This window comes from Saccostrea echinata, unplaced genomic scaffold (assembly GCF_033153115.1).
Source record: "Saccostrea echinata isolate AGI-Se365-2 ecotype Australia unplaced genomic scaffold, CSIRO_AGI_Sech_v1 ptg000005l, whole genome shotgun sequence".
NCBI lineage: Eukaryota > Metazoa > Mollusca > Bivalvia > Ostreida > Ostreidae > Saccostrea > Saccostrea echinata.
In genome coordinates this window covers 5,546,564-5,565,290 of record NW_026889754.1, presented here as the reverse complement: position 1 = coordinate 5,565,290, position 18,727 = coordinate 5,546,564, and the positions used below count along the sequence as shown (strand labels likewise).

General features: G+C 39.6%; 2 protein-coding genes across 2 annotated transcripts; one reads left to right on the top strand and one right to left on the bottom strand.

Moving 5' to 3' along the window:
• Positions 1-207: 207 nt before the first annotated feature.
• LOC133179559 (uncharacterized protein F54H12.2-like) lies at positions 208-1,994 on the top strand. The gene is made up of 2 exons (XM_061314287.1): positions 208-552; positions 693-1,994. The coding sequence occupies exons 1-2, from the start codon at positions 208-210 to the stop codon at positions 1,992-1,994; spliced, it is 1,647 nt and encodes a 548-aa protein (XP_061170271.1).
• Positions 1,995-5,504: 3,510 nt separating this feature from the next.
• LOC133179558 (uncharacterized) lies at positions 5,505-7,473 on the bottom strand. The gene is made up of 2 exons (XM_061314286.1): positions 7,468-7,473; positions 5,505-7,340 (listed from the first exon to the last, which is right to left on the bottom strand). The coding sequence occupies exons 1-2, from the start codon at positions 7,471-7,473 to the stop codon at positions 5,505-5,507; spliced, it is 1,842 nt and encodes a 613-aa protein (XP_061170270.1).
• Between the last annotated feature and the right edge of the window lie 11,254 nt (positions 7,474-18,727).

Below are 18,727 nucleotides of genomic sequence, written 5' to 3'. Positions count from 1 at the left end.
GTGTGTGAACGTCAAAAACCCCTCCTGAGACGTATCGTTCTGGAAAACGACAAGAACGTCATCTTTATTCGACCTTATCGCGTGCCGTTACGCACCAATGATTTGAGGGACATACACGTGTATATAAGAGACAAAAACGACGTCGACGTTTCATTCTTAGCCGGAGAATCGACGGTGACGCTCGTCTTTCGACGTCTCTGATCAATCATGTCTGGACCCACGTACATTTCAAACCCCGCTCTGTGGGAACAATTTCATCACACGGAGGGGGGTGAAAACTTCATTCCGTCAATACGACGAAACGCTCAGAGAGGAGGAGGTATCTTAAACATACGAAAAGCTTACATGATTCCCTTGAAATCTCGCAATCCCGTCCCCAATCACACCATCCATCAGGTGACTCCCGTGGCTGCCGAGCAGGAGAGAGCCCTATCCGATTTGAAAAAAACCATCCGTAACGACGAGCCTCACATGCCTCTCAAGAAAACAATAAAAAGAAAGAAAACGAAGAAATCGATCAGTCGCACATCGACTTCCAAAGGGAGAGGACGTGTTCAGAAACCAAAGAAAAAAGGTCGTAAGCCAGCCAAACCCACAAAGAAAAAGAAGTCGACAAAACCGACGAAAAAAACGACCGCCCAGAAAAAATCCCGTCTTCCTAAAAAAACCATCTTTTAATCATGGCATTCTAGAGCGAGATCAACACGTCGGTGGCAGAACCCTCCGAACTGTCTCTCTTTAGCGATCCTCCGAACCAGGTGGCGGTACAAAAAATCTATTTCTCCGAAATACGACCCATTTCGTCCTTTGACGGCGAAACCGCTCCTCTCGAATTCGCCGTTCCGGGAGGGGGAAACGAATACCTCGATTTGAGGAGGAGTCGTCTGTACTTGAAAGCCAAAATCACCAAAGCTGACGTTACGGCCCTAACGTCCTCTGAAAAAACGGGTATCGTCAACTTACCACTACAGTCCCTATTCTCTCAGATCGACGTCTACATAAATGGGAAATGCATCTCGCAGAACGCCAATAATTATCCTTGGAAAGCTTACCTCAAAGTCCTCTTGTCTAATGGGCCCGCTGCCACCAGCTCTCAGTTGCAGACCCAGCTGTACTACCCAGACAAGGAAGCCCTTGACGATCCAGATGCCGCCGGGGGACGAAACCAGGGTCTTCGATTGCGCTACGTCTTTACGCAGCTGTCTAAAACTTTCGATCTGGAGGGTCCCCTGTACGTCGACTGTTTCTACCTCGACAAGTACCTGATGAACGGCGTCGACCTGCAACTGAGACTATTTCGTTCCAGAAGCGAATTTGTATTGATGAGTAAGGAAGCCTCTCCGAATTACAAAGTGACCATCCTCGATGCCGTCTTTAAGGCATGTAAAATCCGATTAGACAGCGCCGTCTTGCTGAACCACGCCACTGCCATCACCAAATCACCGGCCCGGTACAACTACCTGAAAACCGACGTCAAGATGATGACCATCTCGGACAAGACCAGTGAAGTTTACTGGGACGACGTGTGGAACGGAAGAAGACCTTCCAAGATGTACGTCGCCTTTGTGAAACAATCGGCCGTCAATGGAAGTTACGAGGGCAATCCGTTAAACTTCCAACACCTTAGTCTGTCCGAAATCGTCGTGACCGTCAACGGAGAACCCACTCCCGTCCGCCCCCTGAAAATGGACTTTGAAACAAATCGAAATTACGTCTCCGCTCTCTGTAACCTGTATCAAGCGTCCAAAAAATGGTACAAGGATGACGGCCTGATCATCGACCGTGACCAGTTTTCGAAAGGCTACGCTATTTACGCCTTTGACCTCGACCCCAACGACCTGGGTGAGGGGTATATAAACCTGGTTCATCAGGGAAACGTCGGAGTATACGCTCGATTCGCTACACCCACTTCGGAGACCGTCAGTGCTCTTGCTTTTTGTGAATACCCGGGTCTCCTCCTCGTCGATCAAGCCAGAGAGATACGACTACTGTAGAAAAAAAATGGACACGATTCAGTTACTTGGTCTTGTTCAAACATTTCCGAGATTAAAACCTCACTTTCGTGGAGTGTTTGCGTCTGATACACTTCCCTCACGAGTCCGCCAGTTTCCTTCTGCTTTCGTGTGTAACACGGACCCCATCGATAAGAAAGGGGCGCATTGGGTTGCTTACTGGTTCGATAACGTCAACGAATGCGAATTTTATGACAGTTTCGGAAGATTGCCGGAAGAGTACGACAGCCGCCTGAGAGACTTTATCGATCGCAATGCCCTTCTCTGTCTTTACAACAACGTGCAAGTACAGTCGGACTCTGCCACCAGCTGCGGACTTCACGTCTTGTTTTACCTCTATTGCCGCGCCAAAGGAATCGCCATGTCCAGTGTCATCCGTGCGACTTCGGAGACTGTCGTTCAGGACGTCGTTTTAAAGGGGAAACGCATTGTTTGACATTTATGTTCATGATGTACATTTTTTTTTTGTATTTTTGTACATATCGCATTACCATGACATGTATGATTGTTCATTTTTTAAGATATGTATGCATTGGGGGAAAAAACTGGAATTCCGGAAACCTGGGATTCCGGAAATCTAAGGATTCCGGAAACCGGGTTTTCGCACGCGGCGGCGGCGGCCCGGAATCCCCTTTTTTTCATATATAATTTATCATTCTCTGTATGTCCATGATGATTGTTTTTCATTTGTCATCTTTTGTATCTATATTTATGTGTAACCAATAAAAACGTAGACCCTATTTTTTTGATTTTTTTCTTATTTTTAATTGATTAAAAAAGCAGGATTGATCTGGTAGGAGATTAGTTTTCTAGAGACCGCCGAAGAGTCGATCACGATGAAATTTAAAACTCCCACTTCTTTTGCCGTCATCGGTGGTACCATGTCTGGAAAGACACATCTGGTATGGAACATGCTAAAACACGGTTCCGAGCTATTCGACGTGACCCCCAGCAAGATCGTTTACTGTTACCTGGATTGATTGATTGTATATTGTTTTAAGTCCCATTCGAGAATTTTTCACTCATATAGAGACGTCACCATATACAAGTGAAGGGCTTCAAATTTTGACCTTTACTCGGCACTCAGGGCCATTGAGCAGTGAGGGATCTTTATCGTGCCAACGCCAGCCGTGACACGGGGCCTCGGTTTTTAAGGTCTCATCCGAAAGACCCGCAACTTTCACTCCAAAGTGCCGAGCGCGTGGCGAAGGAACAGTTGCTACCTATTTTTTATCGACTTAGGTCTGTCGCGGCCGAGATTCGAACTCACGACCTCCCGATCACGGAGCGAGCGCTCTACCGACTGTTACCTGGAAGACCAACCCATCGTAAACGACATGCTGTCGACCCTTCCTCACTTCTCCACCTATCGAGGTCTTCCCAATCGTGAGGAAATTCAAGAGTGGTGTGTGGATTCACCCCACACCGTAATCGTTCTAGACGATATGATACATTTGGTGACGAAAAGTCCCGACGCCTTACACCTCTTTCAGACCATGGTGTCTCATTCCAACATGACGGCCTTTCTCTTGTCTCAGAATCTGTACCCTCCCGGCGTGTACGCCAAGAGCATTCTGTTAAATTGTCAACACGTCGTCCTGTTTAACAACGTGAGAGACAATCTTCAGATCATCACTTTCGGGAGTCAGGTGTTCACCGGTCGTTCCAAATTTTGGATGGACGCGTATGCCAAAGCCGTGCGTCGCCCCTACGGTTACATTCTGGTCGATTTGACTAATCATTGCCCCGAAGACAGACGTCTGCGCACCAACATCTTGCCGACAGAAGGGGACACCGTCGTTTACCTTCCTAAATAAATAAGACCGACGACGGTCAGAGTCGTCATTTTCCTCCGTCATGTCACCGAGAACCAGTCGTCACGAAGCCTTCCTTAAATTCTTATACAAAGCAGACCCCGTTCAGAGGAAGCAGCTCGTAAACATGGCTACCGATGAACAGATAAATGCCTTCAGGGAAATTGCTCTGAACCTGTACGCGGGGCACCCCTCAATTTCCGGTTACTACAAGACAAAACTAAAGGTTCACAAGATTCTCCTTCAGTCCCTCAGTGACCGTGCAGTGGACAACATCCGCACTCGCAAATTACTACGGAAACAGTCCCAGGCCATACCCTTGATTCTTAAACCCTATTTCAATGATGGCAGAGGAATACCTCCTCGTGAAGAAGACGACGTTCGACCGGATGAAACAGAATGAACGGAAAGAGACGCAAGACCGGGGTGTTAACACCATAGAAGAGAAAGTTCCCCCGCATACCATAGAAGAGACCGTGCCCCCGCACCCCACAGGAAACCTTGAGACTCAAGACGGATCCTGTTTAATGTATTCGGGGACGGGAAAGAGAAAGAGGAATTCCCCTCCGGGCTCACGCCCTCCAAAAAAAAGAAGGACGACGTGGATCAAGTTTTAAATATTCTTTTTATTGAATGACAATGCATCGATGTATATTTGACAAGCGTTACATTTTCTTTGACATTTAAAGCAAATCATTATGTACAAAATAAAACCAATGTCAATAAAATGATATCAAATGAATCAAAGAATTGTCTGTTTTTATCAATATCCGTATGGCAGTGTGGTCAGGTCCGGCTGGACGACCCGTTTGGTATATACGGCAGAATATTCCTTCAGTTCTTCCTGCGAATACAGTTCACTGTGAATTTTTTCTCGACGGATCTGGCTGGGGTTGTAGGTGTGGTAAACGCCGAGGTGAGCGTCGTCTCTATTAAACATGGCATCCTTCATACTTTCTAAATTAAGGATCTGCGAATTGGCATAATTTAAAGAAAATCCTTTGACTTTACATACGCGTTTACCTCTGTGGGTTTGATAGGCATACTTTTTAGGGCCATTACACACGAATTCCGTGATCCAGTCTCCCTCCTCGAGTTCGTTAGTGAGTTCGCCTAAATAGTCCCCGACGGGGGGTTCCATTCCCCTTCGTGCGTCATGTAAATCACGGAATCGGTGTCCCAGTAGAGCACGCGGGATTGTAATTGATCCAGTAGCTCGTAGAGTTTTAATCGTGCCCAGCAGGTGGTGAAGGACGCTAAGAAGACGTTAGTGAGACCCGGTGTACACATTTCCTCCGAGGTGCGTTTAGTGGAAAGCATAAGATTCTCGTCGTCCACGATATTAAAGTCGACGATTTGGACGGTGGGGTTAGTCATCTGACCGAAGAGTACATGAGCCTGGCTGTCGTGAATAAATTGAGTCTTGGTCAGATTGATGTGTTGACCGAATTTTCCCCAGAAACTGTTCAGCAACAGTTTTGCTAAACTCCTTAGTCCCGCATTGACTTCGATTTTGTTCGGGTCTAAACGAATGCCTTCCCTTTCTTCGTACATTTCAATGTACCGCTCGAGATCGGCCTCGGTCTCGACCCACGCCGGTCGCCCACTGGCCTCTTGTTTTATTTTAAGAAACATGTTAATGTATGACGCAAAAAGGCCTCCCGTCTTCGTGTTTGAGTCAATTCCAATGATATATCTCGTAGATGTTTAAGATTTTGTATCCTTTCTCGATAGCTTTCAAGAGTTCTGGTGTACAATACGTTCCCGTGAGAGCCCTCTGTGTATCGTTACAGACACAGGGTGTCTGTTGTTGACGTTCGACGCACGTTCGACAGAGGGGAAAGGTTAATTTACCCCCTGTACGATAACCTAAGACCGGATGAAAGAGACCACGTGGTGGAACGACTTTGACTTTGGCCAATCCGAAATACGTCGTCAGGTCGGCGAAATCGCGAGTGACGATGTCTGAGTGTCCGACGGGATAACGACACGTCTTGTTGACATAGGGATACAGGGATGTAAAGTCGACGTATTTGATTTTTGTGTCCCTTGTCGCTCGCTTGTAGAGCACACATCCGTTGGTACGTCCACCCATCAGACTGTCCCGAGGATCGAGACGATCCACCACTTCCAAACTATCGACGAACGACTTGGCATCGTCATCCGTGACTAACAGGGCGTCAAACTCGTGTTCCCAGATGGTAACGACTTTGAGCCCCTCTTCTCGGAGACGACGCTCCTTGTGCTCTGTCAGAGTAAGCAATTCGAAAGCTGTTTGCTCGGAGTTCGGGATCAGCACGGCGTCTCGGTCCTTGTAACAGACGGGACAGCCGTGGTATAGACAACCGTGGAACTCATAAGCCACGCCACGAGGGTGTTCTGCATTGGGCGGAACGTATCCGTCGACGGAAGAGCGGGTACCGGATACTCGGTATTCCCCACGCCCCGTCAGGGCATGTTGAATGTCTAACACGCCTCCCGAGGCTTGAGCTCGATGTCTCAGTAACTCCAACCAACAGATGGACTTACGACTATAATTAATGCGGGACGGATATCCCTTCGGTGGGGGCCATGCAATCGGAGACTTGACGAACTCTTCTTTCGTGATCTCGACGTTACGTTGCTTAAGATCGTCCCACGGAATCCACCGGCCCTCGTGATTCACAGTCACTTCTCCATCAAGCATTTTGACATCAAGCCATCGTTCTTGATCGTCTTCTTTGACCAGGTATTTCCAGTCTTCGGGTAAAAACTTCGTCTTAAATACGTCCATGCAGAGAGACGCAATGGTACTGGAATTAAACGCGTCAACGGTATGACCTCCGTCTCTGCCGGTGGCTTCCAGCAGGAGGTTCTTGAACTTGAGACATGCACGTCGGAGGATGTCGACGTCGCTCCGACAGTACTTGAGGATTTCTTTTTGAAAATCGAAGATTTCTCCACTGGCGACTTTAGTCTCGTACCATTTGAAGAACTCTTTCCTACCCTCGACGGACATGGCATTAGGACCGTAAGTCTCGGCAGGCGGGTAAGGTCCTACGTAATTCCGGTTGGCCTGACATGTAAAAAAATGAGGGAAGTATCCCTTGGCCAAAGATTCTAGCTGAAAGGCTTTGGGAAGTTTGGCTATGGCCACGGGTAGGAAATTAAACGAATCGATGACTCGGATCTGAAGGCCGCTGAGGTTAAACATTTGAATTTTACTTCCCCTGTAGATGATGAAGGAGGGGCGGATGGACTGTGACAGCAGGTACTGTAAGAGGAACTGACCGTCGTACGAGAGATTATGGAACAGGACCGTAAATCCTTTGTGATGTTCGCGAAAGATCCAACTTCCGAGATCGTACAAAGTCTGGAAGACGCGTTCGCGACGTCCACATCGACCGGGACAGGGGGGTGAGACGTACTGTTTGGTCTTCTTGTCCTTCTTTCCACAGGTCGAACATCGATCTCCGCAAGAGTCGCACGTGCTGTCGGGTGTGAGATCGTCGTTCTCGCATTTCTCACAGGCGGTCTGACACACGGTGTGTTTAAATTTACCGCAGTGCGATTTATGACAGTGCTGACAGACCCGACAAGAGGTACACAGGTCTCGTTCTGTTCGACATTCGGTACAGTCTACGCGGCGTAGAGGTGCGTACCCCCATTCACACTGGACGATCTCGTCCTTTTGCGATGCCTCGATGTCGGCAAAAATGAATCAACGACTGGTCTGATTTTCTTTGGCGTTGTGACTCCTAGCGTAGCACAGATGTTCGGGATCTACGTATTGCCTGCAAGACTTGCACGTGTAATACCCACATTGATGATCTTCGGGTTTTAACTCATGACGTAAGAAGGTCTTATTGCAGGTCGGGCATTTGTATCGGAGCTCACAAGGTATGACTCCCCCTTCGAGCGGATTCTTATGTCGAACAAAACAGGACCCAGAGCGACAGGTCTGATGGCAATCTGGACAAGTTCTCTTCTGTTGCACGGGACAATTGTCAGAAAAACAGACGTTGCAATGATTTCGACATTGATGTCCATACGGTTTCTCGTACGGTTTTAAGCACGAACTGCAGAATCGTGATCGGCAAAAGAAACCTGCCAGCGACGTGATGGGATGGAAGTGTTCGGCCTCCTCCGAGTCGTCGTGAAGTAAGAATATCTTCTTTCGTTCCTCGTCGTGGTTGGGACTGATGTAAGAGAAGGCGTTTCCCATCTTAACACTGATGACGTAGATGTTCACACCGAGAAATTCTTCTAAACGAGGGATGTACATGTAAGTCAGCGGAGCGTCGTCGACGATGTTCATCGTCGTACACACTCGTTTCGTCAGCGTATCTTGTGCTCCGTTATGGTTTTTACACAAATCTTGGTAATACCAGAGCGGACACTGTTGATAGAAAAGGAGAATTTCACCGGTCGTGAGAGTCGGATGACGAGCCTTGACTTTTCCAAACTCGACGTCCTGGGTTTTACAGCTGTTGGCTAAACAGACGAGAGCCGCGCGAACGAGACACTTGTTATCAGTATTACGTATCTTTATGATAGATTTCTTATCTGCGATGGCTTTGGCGACGGAAGACATCTTAACTCCCGTACCACCGCGGGGATATTTGATGGCCCCGATGTCGATTCGACAGGAGGAATCGAAAGGTAAGTCTTGATGACTGTTAAGGACGATCATCAGACTTTCCAACATGGCGTCCGCGTCCATCTCCTCCATAGGGCGACATGGGACAAACACCGGTAGGTCTAAATGGTCGTTGTAAATGACACCCCTCATGAGGTCCCCCGGCCGGAGATCTTTTTTCACGTGTTGAAGCATTTTCTCGAAGGCATCTTTGAGCAAACCTTTGACTTCGATCATCTTCTTTTTTTCCTGGAAGAGGCGATCCTTAAATGTCAATTCGTAATTGACGTCCATAGCTCCGGCTTTTTTTCAGTTTCTTTTCCTTGACGATTCTGATGTCGAAATCGTCACGACCGGTACCTACTTGATTTGCAAAAAAGTCGAAGGGTTCATCTTGCAGTAGCAGAGAATCTCCTTCGTGGAAAGTGACATCGGTAATCTCTGAGAAATCGATAGGAACAAACCCCGGGTCCCCGTCCACCAGCAGAGAATTTTCTGTGTGAAATGTACAATCGAGGATGTTTCCAAAGTCCTCATCAGGTGAGTTGAACAGTTGGTCGATATCCATTGGTTCGTCTGAGGAGGTTTGTTGGACGCTGGACCAATCCTTGTCCTGGATATCTCGAAACAACTCATGTTCCCGAACCACTGGACTACAACATTTTTTATTTGAAATCAAAAGTCGTCAATCAAGTTGGCTTTTTTTTTTATTGAAATAAACTAAAACTCTATTCATCGACATCTGTTTTTACAACTAAGGCATTGTGGATAACGTAATGCACTTTACAACAAATGTTTTTTTTTGTTTTTTTTATTTATTAATTTTTTTTTTAAATAAATGCAAGAACTAACACAACACCATACAATCGAATTTGAATTAAATTACTGGATTTTTTGTCATACTTTTACACACCAAATTATTTTTTAACATATATTTTTTTTCAAAATTATAAATAAAAATCCATTTGTAAGAATTATTGCATTGTGGATAAAGTAATACACTATATACTGCAAATGTTAGTTAAAACATGAATTTAAGAACTAATACCACACCATACTATCGATTTTGAATTAAATTACTGAATTTTCACCAGACTTTACATAGCAAAACACGTACTTAGCATGATTTTTTTTTTAAATTACGAATCAAAATGTATTTAAATCAAGAACGACATGTCATACCATGTAACTTTTAACATTTTAACCAAAACGGCCCACCATAGTGTCAACTTTTGTCTTATTAAATTTTATTTGAAACGACACACCATATTATCGACGTTGTATACACTATTTGTTTTTTACACAAAAGCGATGTACTGTGCTATCGACTTTTATAAACAAACGAATTTTTAAACGAAATGGCACACCATACTACTATCATTGTATAATAGTAATGAATTTTACACCAAACTGGGAACCGTACTTCGTGCGTTTGTCAACACAGAAGATAAACACCTTTTTTTAAATTACAAATCAAATTGTATTTAAATCAAGAACGACACGTCATACCATGTAACTTTTTACATTTTAACCAAAACGGCCGACCATAGTGTCAACTTTTGTCTTATTAAATTTTATTTGAAACGACACACCATATTATCGACGTTGTATACACTATTTGTTTTTTTACACAAAAGCGATGTACTGTGCTATCGACTTTTATAAACAAACGAATTTTAAAACGAAATGGCACACCATACTACTATCATTGTATAATAATAATGAATTTAACACCAAACTGGGAACCGTACTTCGTGCGTTTGTCAACACAGAAGATAAACACCGTTTTTTTTTTTTAAAAACTAAACATTTGCTCCTTCGATCTCTGATGAAGACGAAATTAATTATGAAATTTGGTAATGATGATGTTAAGTGACTTCAGTAAGGTTGTCCCCCTTCCACTGTAAGCGTAATATATATGCGATTCACCCTGTGCCAAATTTTTACACAAGACGGATCCAAAATTTATTTACCAAAAAAAAAAAAAAAAAAAAAAAAAAAAAATACATCACATAAAATTATAAGGTTTATGTTTGTGAAATCCGTTTTATATGACAAAAACACGTATTTGTTACTTTTAACAATATCCAGTATTTGTTATCGATAAGATTGATCTAGACTAAACATCATCATTCTGGTCTTATTAACTATAACTCGTGAACGTTAAAAGTAACACTGTGACTTCGTTTAAGTTACCTCTCTTACCCTAATACGCATTCGTATATTTCTATACTCAGGTATTTTTTGTTTGTTTGTTTTCTTAATGGGATTTCTTTGAATTTTTTTTCTTTTTTTTTTTTCTTTTTTTAATCATACGAGACTCATAAATTACCAGTGCATCATAGCTTATTCAGATTCGGATTTTATTTATACTGTAGAGTTAAAAAAAAAAAAACCTTACAATTCAGTGTAAATCGATTTACCCCCCCCCCCCTTTCAAATAAAAATATCATTACCTTATTGAGTGTGTATTTCCATGATTTCCACTGTTTGATTTTTGTTCGTGGTTTTTTTCATGTTCTGACATGCTGACATAGTCGTTAAACATTAAATGACAAAATCCACACTGAAACATTTTGATTTTCGGGGAATTTCCAACAAATCACGTCCGTATCCTTTGGAGGATTCACCACATACTATATATTAGATACGTCTGTTTGTCCTTTTTCAACATTCAGGTACACCTTCATTGGCTGTTTCCATGTCAACGTGAAAAAAACATTCTTTCAGTAGGAAAACTTTTTTGTCAAGACTGGGTTTTCCGCATTTTACTACATGCATTATATGAAATGTGTGCTCAAAAAAAAAAAAAAAAAAAAAAAAAAAAAAAAGGTTTGCTTAAAATCTTCATAACGTTGATCACCTTTTTTTTTTATTGCATCTAGCCATGTCTTTTTTTAATCTTACTCAGTCATTCTTACACTGATTATATTTTATTTTCCAATTCACATCATTATTCGAGTCTTGGAATAAATATGACCTATATTTTCTGTCAATGATTTTTTCAATTTTTTTTTTTTGTTGTTGATTAAATCACCTTCTTTCAATATATCTTTTCCCCTCCAATCTTCACTTTGTACGTCTGAGTTTACAAAGTATTTCGGGTACTTGTGTGCTCAAAAAAAAAAAGGTTTGTAAATCATATTTCATTTCAAAGCCGCTTACACAAAGATTCTTTTTTTTTCCTTGTGATATTCCTGTACTTTTAAATCCTTTTTTCCCATCTGTATTTTTTTTTGTCTCGTTTAAAGCCCACTATCCTCGTTAAATGCACTGAAGGATTTCAGTTATATAATGTACTTTAATTATTTCTCGTAGTTCATTTCCCCCCAAAACTCTTACGACTAAGAATAACATTTACGCACGAGATTAGACAAATAGTAACGACTGCCAAATTTATAGAATGACTGTAAATTCTTAGTCTTAAGACGATTTGTGGAAAAAAGGACTACTGAGAAAAGTTTATGCCTTCCGAAAAAGAAGAAGTCGATGTATTTCGAGAAATAATCTTTATTAATCTATATGTATTAAAAAAAAAAACAAACAAACAAAAATTCAGCACGGTCCCTTGCTCACAATACACCCTCACGTCTCCCTGTTAAAAAAACAGCAAAAAAAAAACCATATTTAATTGTATTTCAAACCCATATTTTTAATTTTTATAGGAAATGTGATCTTTAAATTTTAAGTAAACATGTGATATTGATTGAAACATTTTAAATTTTAAAAAGAAATTATTTCACAAATACGTTTTTTTTTTTTTGTTACTTACATTTTACACACTAGTCTTTTTCTGGGACCGGAGGCCGTATGCCCCCCCCCCCCGTCGCCACTGGGAGCTTCCTCTTCGTCTGCTTGCCGACGGGGGGGACGGGTGTCTCGTCCATCTCAAACAGCTCGGCGTTGAACCTCATGTCCGTGGTGGCCGGTCTTCTAGATGCATGTAACATCCCTAGATGGGGCACCTCCGTCCTCCGTTTGATGGGGAGCCGACACGTCCAGCCCATCTTCCGCTTTAAGAAGCGGAAGAGGAAACCCATAAGGAGACCACACACCAGTAAAAAACTGGTGAGGGCCAACCCATAGGCCGTGTCCACTGAAAAATTTGTAAAATATATATTAATCACAGTTTTTTGGATGCCTTACGTAATATTAACCAATATTTATAATTGTTTATCTGGAAAAAAAACTTTAAAAAAAAAAGAAAGTAAGAAAAATCCTTGTATCAATTTCTTTTATACATTTTGATTTCATGTTTTGAAATATTCCTTTAAATCAGAAATCAAAGAGATCAATTTACAAATAAATATACAAATACTCACTTTAAGATGACATTTCTCACATGCAGCATGCAATTGATAAAATCATTTTTAAAAAAGATATTAGTAACATTAATTGAAAATCACCTGTAAACATACTCTTTGTTTTCATTATTGTTATTTTATAAAAACATGCTTCTGTTAAATATTGAGAGGAGGTGTCCTTGGAACGAATGTTTTATTAAATACCTAGTGTGAATAAAGAACATTATTTACTACACTGCAGTTACGTATTCGTATACTGTTTCTTCATCGCTCTCATTGTCATTCTCATAGTTTGTAATCGTCTCTAAATTTAAATCATGAATGATGGTTTTTTTCCTTTGGTTATATTTTAATATACATACGCAAGCTAAAATAAATAAAGGAATGGCTAGTAATATGTAAATATACATGAAACGTCCATGCTTAGTACCCCGGGTGTCATCTGCTGAACTACCCCTGGTCGTCACGCCCTCCGTGGTGCTGATGTCCTCAGTTGTACGCGTAAACGCAGATGACAGGTCTCTCGCACTGTAAATGTTAGGGGAACTGGATGTTGTGGACTTTTCAATCGTATGGTCGTTAGTTGAGTGAATGCGGGAACTGTATAATGTTGACTGAGGGTGTAATGATGATATAACAGAAGAGGGTATCATTGTCTTTCTCTGATGATATGTGGCGGTGTGGGGGGTGAAAGAAGTGGTGATTGAATATGTGTGTGGGTATGTCGTCAATAATTCCGGGGTAGATGATTGCATTGCTGGGTGGGTCGTCATCTTTTGGTATGTAAATGTCAATGGCGAGGACGAGGGGTTTGATAGGTCGGTTGACGTCACAGTGTCTGAAGACTGCATACGAGTTGAAGAGACATAGTAATCTGGAGAAATGGTGTGTTCGCGAATGTCAGTATCTAAAGTTAATAAAACAACAATCTGAAATCATCTCAATTCTTATAAATAGTTGAGTCACAAAGTTTCAACGCAAAACGTAACACATTTAAAAAAAAACAAAAAACAAACAAACTTTACGCGTAAAAACATTTTTTTTTAGATCAACAAATTAAAAAGAAAATTAACAAAAGAAAATCAAGTTAAATATTAGGGGGGGGGGATAACGGAGTGGCAACAAAACAAAACTTAATATATCTGTAGAAATTCTCCTCTAAATGATGGATATGTTTTACTTTTTTTTGTTTAAAAAAGTTAAATTCATAAACACGGAATATTGCATTTGATTTATCATTTTCAGAATTTCTACAGATCAGTGCACAACACTTATGAACTCACGTTCTTCTAGATCCAGGGTAGTGGACGACGCCGATGAAGTCATAATTTCTATACAAATACAGACAAAAAATTCCACTAATTATTTTTTTCTTTACCTTGGTAATGAATAAAAATATTTTACTCTTTTCTTCATACCTTCGCAATTCTTTTTTGGTCGTCCGAGCTCAAAAATTTCCTGGCAGACCATACCGGAAAATGAACTGATGACAAAGCGCAATTACATGAAATTGACAGTAGGCGGAGTTTTCTCACGTTTTCAATTTTGTTCGATCATCAATTTCAATGAGGCACAGTACAGGTGGCTGTATCAAATTACGCTTTGTCATCATTTCACCCAAGTAACGGCACAGATAGAAAACTATGTCACGTTCACCTTTTCTCTTTTTTAGGATACGTCCCCCCCTTTTATTCTTATAAATTGTAAGGTAGTTAATTACAGAGTTTTAAGAGATATTATAATTATACGTGAGTTATAAACAATGCATATTAGACGAATATATATTTTTTTACACTTAAATGATAGAGTGCATCTCAATATCTGAAACGATTCATTCATTAAAAAAAATCTTTAAAAAGAAAAAGTCCCAAACACTTATTTACCTTTACAGGTAAATTTCTCGCCCGAGTCCAACATGAGGATAGACTTGACTCTGTCCTGGCAGAATCTCTTGTAGTTCTCTATTGGACAATTTCCTTTAATCATGAGTTGTTCTATGGGGGACGTTAACCGGATTTTCTTGATCCAACAGTTCACCTGTACAACTCTACCTGAATACACACAGGCCTCCTCCCCAGGACACTCGGCAAAATCCAAAGAATATGTGCATTCCTGAGATAGATCGCACCCATACACCAAAGAAATGGTCATCAACCATAATATAATACGTAATGCCTTTTTTTTTTAATCAATGCAAAAATCGGAAGAAATAAAATCTTTTTTTTTTTTATAATTACAACAGCTTATACAGAATTTGAAATGGTAAATGACTGTAATGTATTTTATTAAAATGGGACATGAAGAACATTCAAACAATGATTACCTACTAACACATTTAACTTGTCCTCTTAATTGATTCATTATCACCCGTATCAGAAAAAATTTATTTATTGTCTTTATCTATTGTTGTCTGGGGTGTTCCCGCATTTTCCTATTAATTTTGCTCAATCTGTGACTCGCGAGTTCTTTCGACTACACGGGGAGGGGTCCTGTATGACACAGTTTTACCATATTAGGTCATCTTTAGCAATTTTACTTTTTTCCTTTAAAAATGAAGAAAATAAAAACCGTTTTTTTTTTCATTGTTATACCCTTTTCCAATCAAAATTCAGTAAAAATAATGCACACTGACTCTTCACCATATAAAAAGAGGAAAAACGCGCTAAATCTTCACTCCTTTTTTTTGGACCCCCCCCCCTCTTTCAACATGGAACGGTATTTCATGTTTTCTCATTTTTTAGTCAGAAAAGAAAATTGAAACTTTCTTTTCAGAGATATTTATTTCTTTTTTTTTAAGGCATTGTATTTGTGACGAGGTTAGGGAAATAATAGAGAATCTAACTTCAATCTGTGTGCAATTGGGGAGATTGCCCTGCCCGTGAGTATTTTTATTCTTTCCTGGAGTAATGATTCTTTGGATGTTATTCTTAAGCATCAGGTATGTCCAATATTAATTTCTGGGTTTTTTTCATTTATAGCATGGATTTTTATTCCAATAAAAGAAGGGCGCCTGTGACTAGGTATTTCCCATAATTTTACTTTTTTCTACTTCTACTTGAAAAGATTTCCTTCTTTTTTCACTTAGTTCATCATAAATAATTCTCATCGAAGGTATTATGATCGGATAAAATTAACATACATTATTTTTTTCACTATCAAGATTAATGATTATATTTAAAAAATCATATATTTTTTTTTAAATTGACATTTGTTAATGTTACCATAAAAAGATCATCTTTCAATTTGCATTGTTATCTCATTTTTCAGTACACCCACTGAGTAAGTTTATTTTACGGAAAATTTTCGAGAGAACATAATCAATAAAAATGAAATTATACCTACTTTAATTAATATTCAAATTATGTATTCGACGCTTTTTTTTCTGTTAAAATAGAGAACCCAGTAGACGCCGAACAGTGTCACTGATGACAACAGAGTTAGTATATTTTTTCGTCATGATTTTAGACAATTTTTCTCTTCTTCATATTAAAGGCAATAGTGTATACTCTTTCATTTGCAAATTGTGTATCCTTTTGCTTTTTTTTATAGCGAGACCCCTCAGCGCCCCGCGGCGGCATTGGGGTTAGTTTTTTTTTCTAAAAGGATTTTGGTCAAACTTCATCTTCTAAATTGTTAGTAAAAATGTTTTAACTATTTTCCCCCTTTTATTTTCTTCTGCACAGACAGCCACCCAATGCCCCAAGGAGGAGGAATCTGTTAGTATATTTATTGCAATGATTAGTCTTAAAATACGAAAAATAATGTATACACTTCTTACACATCATTATTAAACATTGATTTTTTTTTTTTACAGTCCAATTGTAGACATCATCACTATAAGTGATGAGTAAGTGATTTATTTATTTTTTTTTTCAAATCATACCAGAGTTTTTCCTCCTTTAAAATGTATTTTTTTTTTATATTGAACTCTTATTATTCCAGTAGTACAAACCAAGGTGAGATGGAAAGATACTCCCTTTAAGGGAGTACTTTTGATCTTCTAAATATGTCCACATTTGATTTGAGGTAATTGAAAATATCCTTCTGCACAGTGACTTTTTTTTGTTTTTTAAAGAGAGATTTTCACACAATCGTTTTAAGATAAAACGTTTATAGGTCTTGGCAATTGTTTTTTAGCCCTGAGGACAAGGAAGAGGAAAGGAACAATGAGGAGAGAAAAAGAGACAACAATGAGGAGGAAAACAAAGAATCATCGTAAGTAGTTTTTAAATATAATATGTGGTCATTAAATTCTTATCGTATAAAAAATTCTTCTTTGGACTTAGATTATTCTTTAAAGTTTTTCGGGGGGAAAAAATAAGGGGAATACAAGTTCACTGTGAAATATTGATAAATCTTACATCGAAATTGTTTTATTTCTTTCAGATAAGAGTGGTGTGGAGTTGTCTAATGTGAATTGATGATTTTGATTTAATTAAAAATAAGAAATGTTTTGGAATTGTTTCTGTCATTTTTTTTGGAGAAGGGACTGCAAAGATAGACAAAAAGAGAAAAACACCTGGTCTGAAAACATTTAATTGTATACACGCATGCTTGGATTTATTTACTACAAGTTCACTATTCGTATGCTTGATTGGATCCGTTTATTCCGATTTTTACCTGTATCCTACAGGTAATGAACTTTTTCGAGAAGCATTGACTCTTACAGTTGACAGTTTAACTTTTTTATGTATTATGTATCGAAGTATGAAATTGATAAGAAAAAAAAAAACAGTGATTTTGTGGGTATTAGGAACTCTCACATTATTTGCAAACGAAAGAGACAATATATTCCTCTTATGTAAAAAAGTAAAACCGTCCCACAGGATGAAAAGCCAGGTTTCCCAAATTTGGAAACCCGATGGAAACATATGGGAATCGTGACATCAGTAGTTTCCATATAGTTTCCATTTTATGGAAACCACATAGTGGTTTCCACGTTGATTCCCGATATGGAAACAACCAACCTGTGGTTTCCCATAAGTTTCCCAATATGGGAAACCGTGGAAACATGCAGAAGTGGTTTCCACGTAGATTCCCGATATAGAAACAACCAACCTGTGGTTTCCCGTAAGTTTCTCAATATGGGAAACCGCGGAAACATGCAGTAGTGGTTTCGACGTATATTCCCGATATGGAAGCAATCAACCTGTAGTTTCCTGCATGTTTTCCAGATATGGAAAACACGTATGCTGTGGTTTACAACTATTTTCCCGATAATAGACATTTTGGAAACGTGTATCAAAAGAATAATAAAAAAACTGTTTGTGTAATTCTGTGTAATAAAATTGAACATTCTGTGACAAATAAAAGATTTTTTTAACATTTTAGTCTCGGTAAAACTCATGAAGACACGTGAATTGGAATTAGTAGTAAGAGAAGATTTAATACAACTTTCAGTTTTAGAAAAATCAGTGTAAACTGTTCAGATAAAATTCAATCATTGCGCTAACCCTTGTAATCGCGGGCACCTGTTCTCACGTGCCACAGGTGGAGACACGTGTCGCGAAGACACCTGCGACTGTGTATTTTTTGTATATTCTATGTGATTTGAGAGGGTTTTCTCCCTAAGGGGAACAATGGGCTGTGGTCAAGCATGTACATACACATAGTCTCCACAAACTCAGTTTAAATTTAGGTGATAACTGCTGGCCATTGATTTGATTTAAAAAAAAATAATTTAAATTATCAATAAGACCACAGAATATTGATAAAATAAGCTACATTAATTTTAAGATGTTCAATGAGAGAATGAAAAAAAAGAATTGTATTTTATTTTTTCATTACTGATTACAAAACAAAATTTCCTAACCGTTTAAAAATTAAATATACTTTTCTATCGGTCTAGAATAAATCTAAATTCTCGTTATGTGTTAAATCATAATTCTTTTTCAAACAAATTTGTAAGTGCATAGATAAATGAAATAAAATTTCTTAATCGGTAAATAACGAATCGTCCTTGTTTGACATCAATGTAAA

Coding starts and splice junctions, on each gene's coding strand:
- LOC133179559 (XM_061314287.1), top strand. CDS start 208: ATGTCTGGACCCACGTACATTTCAAACCCCGCTCTGTGGGAACAATTT. Junction 553..692: donor CTTCCAAAGGGAGAGGACGT/GTTCAGAAACCA, acceptor ATGGCATTCTAG/AGCGAGATCAACACGTCGGT.